The 10,959-nt window shown below is 45.4% G+C and overlaps 1 protein-coding gene across 1 annotated transcript; it reads left to right on the forward strand.

Annotated features, from left to right (window-relative positions):
- Nucleotides 1-6,863: 6,863 nt before the first annotated feature.
- On the forward strand, nucleotides 6,864-10,692 carry LOC306808625 (uncharacterized protein; the record flags this gene model as incomplete). Its single annotated transcript, XM_079319344.1, has 4 exons — nucleotides 6,864-6,872; nucleotides 9,481-9,953; nucleotides 10,030-10,290; nucleotides 10,680-10,692. 4 exons carry the CDS (start codon nucleotides 6,864-6,866, stop codon nucleotides 10,690-10,692), a joined length of 756 nt encoding a protein of 251 aa, XP_079175470.1.
- Nucleotides 10,693-10,959: the final 267 nt, after the last annotated feature.

The following is a 10,959-nucleotide window of genomic DNA, read 5'->3' on the forward strand; positions in this document are numbered from 1 at the left end:
CTAACTGACCTTTAAAATCAAGATAGTCCAGGGTGTTCCACATTTACAACAGCTTGTGCTACCTGAAAATAAGTCCCAGTGGCTCACTCAATGCTTGCATTGCTTAGAACACTTTAGGGCTAAAGCCCAGCTTCTAATCCAGATAAGGTAATTATTGATTTTTTTGCATGGTTTTTCCTCTACCCAGCAGTAAAACTACAAATATCTACATAAGCATTCTGCAGCAAAATCAAATTCTTTAAATTGCAGCAAAGACAAATGCAAAGCAATTCTGCTTGGAACTGCCAAGTGAACCACATCAAAAACAGTCTTTCACTAATGTTACAATTTTTCACCAGTGTTGTGGTTTAACCCCAGACAGCAGCTAAGCACCACAAAGCCATGCAGTGGGATGGGGAAAAGAGAAAGTAAATGTGAGAATACTCTGTTGAGAAAAAGACAGTTTCATAGGAAAGCAAAAGGTGTACACACAAGTAAATCACAAGGAGCTCATTTCCTACTTCCCCAGGGCATGCAGGTTCTCAGCATCCCCAGGACAGCAGGGCTCCATTACACATACAGTGACTCAGGAAGACAAACACCATCACTCCAAATGCCCCTCATTCCCCCTCCTCCCCCAGATACATGCTGAGCATGAGGCCACATGCTCTGGGATATCCCCGGGTCAGTTGGGGTCAGCTGTCCTGGCTGTGTCCCCTCCCAGCTCCTTGTGCACCCCCAGCCTCTCGCTGCTGGGGTGGGGTGAGCAGCAGAGAATGCCTTGGCTCAGGGTAAACCCTGCTCAGCAGTAACAAAAACATCTCTGAGCTATCAGCATTGCTTCCAGCACAAATCCAAACCATGGGTCCAAAATAACTACTGTAGAGAAAATTAACTCTATCCCACCTTCTCAAAACCCCACTATATCTAAGCAACATCAATGGCTCATACTGTCTACAGGACATTTGGTGATATTGGATGATATTGGACGCTGCAGGCACTTAATGGATACAATTATGGTCAACAGAGAAAGGATGCCATGATATAATCTACAGAATATTATTAGCCTGTTTAGACAGTGATACCATCATCCCTTAAAACTATTATTGGGCCAAAACCACAGTCATTCTGTTGCATTAGTTCTGTATAATTGAGCTAGACCTGTTTCTCTTCTCCTATAACTGGGTAACACCAGTTACATCTTTAACAGCTACATAAATACTCACCTGTCTGATAGTCCTCACCTGCCTGTCAAGTCTCACTTAACTCCAAGATCAGACTTTGCACCAGTTCCCTACTGCAGGGTACCTGGGGGTGCTGGAGGCTCTGGGCACTCCCACATGTGTGGATGCAATAATACTGCAGCCCAGGGCAGAGAGATGAAGTTAAACATGCACAATAGTGAAATCCGCTTCAAAACAGGCTCCTCACCCTGCAGATCACTTTGCATAATGCTTCACTATAAAATTTTAAAAATTCTCTGAGGGAACAGATATTTCCAGAAAAACACATTACCACAAGTGGCATTATGGAGTCCAAGAAAACACAGCATCTTTACAGAGTTAGAGCAGCCTGCAGTGATCTGGGATGTGCTATTCCATTTCTCATCTCTAGAATGCAAATAATTTCCACCTATGGGATAAGTATCTTTGCGCATCTAATGTAAATATTTTGTAAAATCTAGGGCCAAGCAGGCTAATGGATCACAAAATGAAAGCATTTTCTCCTATTGGATCACAAACCTGAAGGAGAAGTAAAGAAAAGGGAAAAATTCACCAAATACACCAAAGAAGTAATAGGAAGGGGAAAATACACCAAATGGCACAAAGGTCTTCAGGAAGTGACATTAAAATTTAACTAGTGTGAGGTAAATATTCCTAAGCTGTTCGTTCATATGCACATGTAAAAATCAATCAACAGAGCCTATACCTAAGTGTATTTCACGATTCTGCATTCCCTGACTATTGGAAAGCTACAATAAAACCCAGCATTTAGCCTTGCTTTAGACAGCTATTTGCTTCAGGTCTGTGTTTCGACCTAAGAAACCGTTTCACTTTCATATCACTTCGGGTAACAGCAGAATTCTCACTTTATTCTGTCACAGGATGCTAAGTAAAACGAACACATTCAACTCCCCTCACTGTTTCAGGCAGTTTTTCCCCAAATTTTCTTCACATTTCTACATGTACCACAAGAGGGAGTGCACAGTTCACCTTCCTCAAGCTCTGCCAAAGAGGAGGTAAACTGCTCGATGTGGTCATAAACTGTGACCGAAGTCAGGCTAGGAGTTTAGAGTGTTTTCATACAGCACACTGGTGCTCAAACGAAAAAAAGGCTTCTTCTTTGAGAAAGGTGTTACCTCACATTCACACTGCTGTATTGTTCACTGCAGATCTCACCTGAAGAGAGACAAGCAGGCTGGTGCTACAGGAGGGTCAAAACAAGGCAATCCTGATGGGAAGAAGCCTGCAGGCTCATCAAAGCTGTATGAATAGGATATTCAGAAGAAATTGATAAGCCTTTCCCAGCATATCAGATATACATGTGGGAGAAGGGACAGATGAGGAAAATACACCCTTCTGATTGCACACACTGCTTTTAATGGCAGCATACTGTGATTTGTCATTAAAACACTGTGGAGAAATAGCTCCCTAAAAAACCCTGAATCTCCTCTTCTCCAACACACATGGAAAGAAAAAGAGCAAAAAGTTCACAATACAGGAAGGTCTCTCTGACCATTCCTTCCTTCCTTCTTTCTCTCCTCCCACCCCACCTATCTTCTCCTACAGTCATCAAATCTCTTTTCACATTACAAAACTGAAGAGTTATAATGATTATACACAAATCTGAAATCCAGCTAGCTACAGGTGGCTGCTGAAATATTATGAAACTACTGTTAACAGCAACACTTAATATCCTATTCCAGCAGAACAATCCAGCAGATAGTTAAGCACATCAGCTTTCAATCTGTAGCAGTTACACTCTATGGCAGTTACCACCCATATCAAACACAGCAACTTACATATCCTTAAACATTGATTAATAAAGATGGAAATAAACTTTTGAGAAGGAGGAGGAGAAGAAAATTCTTTGCCTCACACTCACCTTCCTCTTGGATAAAGTCACTGGGCTGGTGTTACCTAACTCAAATCCAGGTGGTATTTGTAACCCCCCCTCCACAACTGGTTTCCAACATGACGTTGAGGGGTTTGTTCAGTTCAGGTATTCACTGCTTAGTTTTAATGATTCACTCTACTTCAATTCCCAAAAGCTTATTATAGAATAATCTTATACAATGTTTGCTGTTCAGAACTGGTTCATAAAAAAAATAGCCAAGTGACTAACAAAAATGTATCTTCCATGCTTTCAGCCTGTAGAACCAAGTATTTAACTCTTCACAATTTAAAACAAACAGGATTACATTTTTCTCTAATATCCCTGTGGAGTCCTGAGAGGTCAGCTGAGCTGTAGATAACAGTTACTTCCCTCTGTTATTGTCAACAGCTGTCACAAGCACCACTCGTGACAGACTCCAGGTGCTTTCAACTGCTGAGAGTGCCACGGCTCAGAATGACACATGATTACAGGGATGGAACCCCTCTTCTGTGAGGAAAGGCTGAGAGATTTGGGATTGTTCAGCCTGGGACTTCAGGAGAAGACTTCAGGGTGACCTTCAGGGCAGCCTTCCAGTACCTGAAAGGAGATTGCAAGAAAGATTGAGAGATTTGTCACATGGGCATATAGGGTTAAGACACAGGGAAATAGATTTTAATTGGGAGAGAGGAGGTTGATGTTAGGTATCTGGAAGAAATTCTTCCCTGTTAGGGTGCCATGGCACTGCACAGAGAAGCTGAAACTGTCCCATCCCTGGAAATCAAGGCCAGGTTGGATGAGGATTGGAGCAACCTGATCTAGGGGAAGGTGTCTCTGCCCAGCAGGGAAATTGGGATGAGATGATCTTCACAGTCCCTTCCAACACAACCCATTCTATGAGCTTTAGAGCTGAACACAATCCAGGCCTGATTCCCATGGTACTTGCAGTCATGAACGAGCAGCAGAACTGCTGTGGTCAGAAACCTGTGCTATCACCCTGCATGCTCAGATTCTGTACCTCAATAAAGCCACCAAAGGAGTTTCCAAGTCACTCAGTTACCAAACACAGGGCTTTGTGATCTTTAAAAAGACAAAAGTGAGTCAGTGAAAGAATCTACAAAACAGTGAAGGAACCTCACTACAGTCACATTTGTTTGGTACTAAACATACAGAGTATTACTGAATAGCTGTGAGCATACAGACACACTAAAATAACTGTATCTCTACAGACTCTGATATATTGACTGGCTACTTCACTTGCACTTCTGTTATTGGAACAGATACAGATGCTGTGAATTTCTACAGTTATGCCTCCTATAAAATTTACAGTGTACTAAAGAAGGTATATTAAAGGGAATAATAGTTCAATCAATAAGGCTGAACATGGGCAACCACTTCATTTACAGAGAACTGCCCAAATTTCCTTCACCATTCCACCTCTCCATGCCTCAAATCTCCCTAATGGCAGTAGCAAAATTGTTATAAATACTAGGATGAAACAACAATTACTTACTACACAGAGATTGTAGCAGAACCTCCATTGCACATTACTGGACAGTTCACAACTCCTTGAAGTTTCCTGACTTCAGCCCCTGTCTGTAAATTGAGTTGGAATTGGTCATAGTACCCACAGCATTTAGAAAGAACTGGATAGTTCCATATCTGCATAAATGAACACCAGAGGACCTCAAACAATATTGAAGAACACACCTCGTAAAGATCTGTTTCTAAAATAATCATGGCAATACAGAAAAAAGTAATCAGAAACAGATTTTCCAGTGGTCATTTTGAAGCTAACACAAGTTTTATATTTAGGGCTTAAAAAGGGAACACATGTAAGATGTATTTTATGGGTACAACACATTATACAATTGTAAATGGGTAAACATCAGCTGTGAATTATTCTAAACAGGCCCAGCTTTCCCAGATATAATTTAGTAGCAAAGAATATGTGACCATTCCAATTTCACATACGAATAAATGATGCACATAGATGTGGTGATTTGTTGTCAAAGGCCAGCAAAGAAAGAAGGAATGTGGTCCTCCAAGTCTAGTCCAACATTCATAGTCAGCCCCTGAATCAAGTCATTTGAAAAAAAAGTAATTTTCATTCTAGGAATATACAAACATGATAGAGGAGTGACACCCCTCAAAAATGGTAAAATATGAACCCTTAAACAGAGATAAAAAAATAGGTTTTTTTATTGTATTATCTAGCACTTTCTTTAAAAAAACCCCAAATTAATACTGCATCCTTTTTATTTATTCTTGTACTTCTGAGACCGTAACTTCTGTTTTTTACTCCATAAATGCAGAGTCTAGAAACTTTGTGATGTTAAAACATACTTTTTTTATTTTTTAGAAGAGATGAGAGTCTCATTTAAATGTGACCCCAAAAGGGGGGCTTTAGCAGATCCAGTAAATATTAAATTTATCATAATTGCACTGCTAGAGGTACCTGTGCACCAAAGAACTCTTCACTTTTCACCTAAATGGTTTGAGAAATGTTGCATTTCAGCAGCTGCTGAGAGAACACTCAGAGCAGTATGTCCAGGTCATTCCAGGTGTCTCCCAATACTTCCATGTCACTCCAAGAGGAACCTCTCACATGCCAGCCTTTCATGAGCAATCCATCTCCTTCAAGAACCAAATGCACAAAGGGAAGACTGAGGCTCTCCCTTTATTTGCCTGCATAAGATCAAAGGTCTGCAGAGGGAGAAGGAAGAGATCCTAAAGTGAGACTGCCAAGAGATTTGGATGGGGACACGACAGAGGGAGATCTGCTCCAGGTGGGTTGGTCAGAGTCAGCACAGTGACAGCAGTGTCTGCCTTCTCAACAAAATGCCTTTTCCATAGTCAGCAACATTCCAATCCTTATCTTAGTCTTCTTTCAACTAATATTTTATTGTGCTTTTGAATATGCAGCACAGAAAGGGAAGCTGAATTGCCATGTACTGCACACACATTTTTTTCCAAGCAGTCACGTATGCCTAATCAGCAAAAAGCACTTGCATTCTTTTCACAAGTTATTAACTGAAATGGGAAACCAGCTTACTGTGATTCCATTACAAAAGAGTTACTGCACTCTGGTGCAGCTGGTATAATAAGTATCAATTTGCTTGAGAGAAACCAACTAAGGCTGTACCACAACATTCAGTCTTGCATTTCCCAGTACTTACAGGATTGCCACACATAACCTAGACCTAATCCCATAAAATGAAAGAGAGGTGCTGATCTTCAAGTTCATGCAGATCTTCAGGCCTCTGTGTAAAACAGAAATAGAATAAGAAACCAGTTGTGTTAATAAGAGTATGAACAGTCTGAAGAGGTATATTGGCATTAAAGGTGTTCAGCACTTTTCATCTGCTTCCTAGAACAACAGCCAGAGTAAATGCAGAGCTCTCATCAGAATCACTTCTGCTTTACCCAATTTTTGTACTTAATTCTCAAGTTGGTAGCTATTTTCCATCTTCAAGCCAATAAAGATCCTTACTCAGCTATCAAACCAACTCCTTCGACAATCTTCAAGAAATTTTTCCTGTTAACCTCATCACACACTTCATTTCAGAGCCTTTTTTCAAGGTAGAAATGGACAGAATTGTTTTCTAAGCCTAAATATTAAACTTCATTCACATATATTTATGTATTTAAGGTAGCATAAAGAATACTGAAATACACTATCCACATGCCAAGAGACATTTCAAGCACAGCAAACACCAGTGCCCCTCCTGCAGTTGCAACTCTGCTGTCATCCACAAATCAATGCATATTATTCAACTTTCAAACACTCCATGGACAAGGTGAGTTTTATGATTCATCTGTCACATTTTACTGTCCAGCTACTTTTGGAGAAGTCAGGCTTAGCCTGTGTAGCAGCTGTTTTAGAGGACACATTCCATAATAATAAATACCCTACACCCTTTTCCCTTAGCCTTTATTGCAGAGCAGACATCATATGGTCTGGGATATCCCTTTGGTCAGGTGGGGTCAGCTGTCCTGGCTCTTCTCCAGTATGGGTCTCTCCCACCACAGGCTGCAGTCCTTCAGAAACAGAGCATTCCTAAGTGGGTCCCCCATGGGGTCACAAGTTCTGCCTGCAAATCTGCTCCTGCACTCACCCCCAAGGGATCATAAACCCCTTTGGGCACATCCATCCACCTACTCCAGCTGGGGCTTCTCCCTGGACTGCAGAGGGATCTCTGCTCCACCATGGATCCCCATGGGCTCCAGGGGCACAGCTGGAGCACCATGGCCTTGTAGCACAGGCAGCAGGGGAATCTCTGCTCTGGCACCTGGAGAGCCTCCTGCCCTTCTTCTTCACTGACCTGGGTGTCTGCAGAGCTGTTCTTCTCATATTCTCACTCCTCCCTCTGGTTGCAGTTGCTGTTGTGCAGGTTTTTTCTTATTATTATTTCTGTTGTCCCAGAGCTACCAGCATTGCTGATGAACTCAGCTTTGGCCAGCAGCAGGTCCATCCTGGAGCCAGCTGGCATTAACTTGTTGAATGTGGGGGGAGCTTCTCACAGAAGCCAGACCTGCAGCTCCTCACAGAAGCTTTATCTGCTGTTGTTCATAGATTTGGGTTGCTTGGAACACAGAAGTAATGACAATGAGTCACTTCTAGTTCTTGGGAGATCCCATTGGAATTCCTGGGCATGTTCTCCAAGATGAAGGGGCTTCTCTTTGACCACAGACGTGTGCAACTGTAACACATTTGTAACTATAAAACAAGCATATCACTGGCTATTTCACACCCAGAACATTCCTTACGAAATTCTGACAGCTTCTTTAGTCAGAGGAAAGTAGATTGCTCAGATCTTGTTTCCTGAAATTGACAGCATTTGGTCTGTAGGATGCATAGAATCATTGTTTTTCCCAACAAAAATGTGTGATTTGTTTTTCCAACAAATATGAATAGGGCAATAAATTAGAAAATGTCAAGAAAATGCCAAGAAAAAAAAACCCCACACTTCCAGAGTCACCTTTCATACTGGCACCTTACTTTTTCAAGAGTTTGATCACAAGTGCTGTTCCAAACCTTCTCACAAAGGATGCCACAGGAATAGGTTCACAAAGGTATTGCTTCAGGCAAAGCCAAATTGTTGTAGTGAAAGGAATGAAGTCGGAGAGGAGAGGAGAGGAGAGGAGAGGAGAGGAGAGGAGAGGAGAGGAGAGGAGAGGAGAGGAGAGGAGAGGAGAGGAGAGGAGAGGAGAGGAGAGGAGAGGAGAGGAGAGGAGTGGAGAGGAGAGGAGAGGAGAGGAGAGGAGAGGAGAGGAGAGGAGAGGAGAGGAGAGGAGAGGAGAGGAGAGGAGAGGAGAGGAGAGGAGAGGAGAGGAGAGGAGAGGAGAGGAGAGGAGAGGAGAGGAGAGGAGAGGAGAGGAGAGGAGAGGAGAGGAGAGGAGAGGAGAGAAAAAATTGCCTGTGGGCTGCGATGCCAGGAGTAACCAAAGGATTTCTGACAAGTCACCAAGTCAGGAAGCATTTCTGCACTGACAGCCTCTAAGTCTTTGGCTAGAGTGCAAACTAATCGAGCCTTGATATGAAGACAGAGAACACAGAACTTCACCACTTTTGTTTCAAAACTTAGATAAAAACACACAGATTTTTAGACCTTTGCCTCATTCCTAATTTGTATTTGTCTGGCTTCAGATTTCAGCCACTAGTTTTGGGGTCTGGGGGTCCTTAGCCCTTTTCTGCTGTACTGTCTGTAAGACTCTCTAGAAAGTAGTATCTCATTCTCATCCCTCAGAATCAAGATCTCAGCTTCAAGTCATTTTGTCATTTAATTTATGACAGTCTCTATCAACAACCACAGTAAGATCACATAACTGCTGGAAGTCTCCCTGTGCTGGAAATCGTTTCCAGGACTCCTGTTGTGGAACCATTGCTGTAACAACACTGACAACAGAATTATAGCAGGAATGGAATTAGAGATCTCCAGGAAAAAGGACTCAGTCCTACATGGGATTGTGCTTTTTCCCTTTACCTGCTGGCACACGGTACTTTGCAAGGTCAGCCTTAAATGCTGAATCCAGGTGTAAGGTCATCAGGGGCAATAAACACTAGGACTCCTCTGCCTCATTCCCGGTCCCAGCCGGGGTCTCTCGGCACTCACTGCGGACCCAGCCGCAGCTCCGAGGAGCCGGGCACGGGCACCGGCACAACTTCACCGCGGCCGCCCCGCGCCCCCGAACGAGGCTTGGGCAAGTTACCGGCGGCCTGCGGGAGCGGGCGGGCGGGCGGCACGGCCCCGGGGCGGCGAGCGGCCGCGGGGCAGCCCCGGCGGGGCGGCTCTGTGCCCGCCCGGGGGAGGTGGCCCGGCTCCTGCGCGGCGAGCGGGGCCCGGCGCGTCCCACCCCCGGCCTTGACGCCACGCGTTAATGAAATGCTAATGCCGGGGCGCGGAGCCGGCCGCTGCCCGCGCCCATAAAACGCGGCGCGGCGCGGTGCGGGGACCCTGCCCGCAGCCATGCAGAGCGCGGCCCCCGCCGCCCCGCCGGCCCTGCACCTCCTCACCTCCTACTTCATCGACAGCATCCTGGGCCGGGGCCCCGCCGCGGGCCGGCACGGTGAGGGGCGGCGGGGAGGGTGTCGCGGGGAGAGGCGGCCCGGTGAGGGGCAGCGGGGCCGCTCCACGCCCGCCCACCGCAGTAACTCCGCCGTTGTCTCCCGCAGGCGCGGAACGCGCGGAGACGGCGCGGCCCGGCCGAGCGCGGAGCCCCGCGGAGGAGCCGCCGGCGGAGGAGCGCCCGCCCGGCCCCGAGGCACCGGGACCCGCCAAGAGGAAGCAGCGGCGGTACCGCACCACGTTCAGCACGTTCCAGCTGGAGGAGCTGGAGCGCGCCTTCTGCAAGTCCCACTACCCCGACGTGTTCACCAGGTAGCGGCGGGAGGGGCGGGCGGGCCGTGCGGGGCGGCGGGCGAGCCCCGGCTCTAACCGTGCGTTCCTCCCGCAGAGAGGAGCTGGCCCTGCGCCTTGACCTGACCGAAGCCCGGGTGCAGGTGAGTGCCGGAGGAGACGAGGGGCGAGACAGGGTTGAACACGGCGGGTTTTCCCTCTTGTCCAGCTGGGCGAGAAGGGAGCGGCGGCGGTGCCGGGCACGCGTCCTGTCCGCGGCGGGTGGTGCTGAAGGGACGGAGCAAGCGGCGGCTCGGGGACATCGCCAGGCTGCCCCTCACTCCCGCTTGTGCTGCCGCCTGCATGGGTCCAAAGGCAGGTACTGTCTCCTGAGTTTTAAAACGGGATTAAAAAAGAATAAGTTAGGTTATTTACAAAAAAAATGAAGGGTTCTGCCGGGCATACAAAGTTATTTACTGAGACTGCAGAGTTAATATCCTTCTCTTGGTCTAACTTAGTTCATTAAAACAGTCATGCTTCTAAATGACCAGTTAAAACAAATTAAAGATTAATTTGACCTTCATGTATAACAGCCAGGTCCTGTCCAGGAGAATTTTATTCCCAGCTGGGCTCTGACTGCAGCAATGCCTGTAGAACTTCAGCATACTTAGACACTAATCACTTGAAGGCTGCAGTTTGCTTAAACTACAAACGACCCCTAGAAACTTTTCCTGCTTAACAATATCCCCTAAAAACCCTTTTCTTTAGATTAAGCTCTTGATAACCTAGAAATCTTCCTTTTATATATAAATTGTAGCCTTAAAAAAAAAAATGGCGTGTGAAGGCTTTCAAGTATTTATAAGCTGCAAATGACAATTGTACTAAATTTGGCTTGTACTGTAAATCAGATATTGACTGTTCCAGCACAACTCTGGGTATGTGCCTACTTGTGAAAGACTGAGAACTGATGCAGCTGCTCAGTGTGACAGTCCTGCTTACTACTGCATAGCTTTGATATTGTTAATGCGAGATCATTGTTTGTATACTT

This window comes from Erithacus rubecula (assembly GCF_903797595.1).
Source record: "Erithacus rubecula genome assembly, chromosome: 15".
In the NCBI taxonomy this organism is placed as follows: Eukaryota; Metazoa; Chordata; class Aves; order Passeriformes; family Muscicapidae; genus Erithacus; species Erithacus rubecula.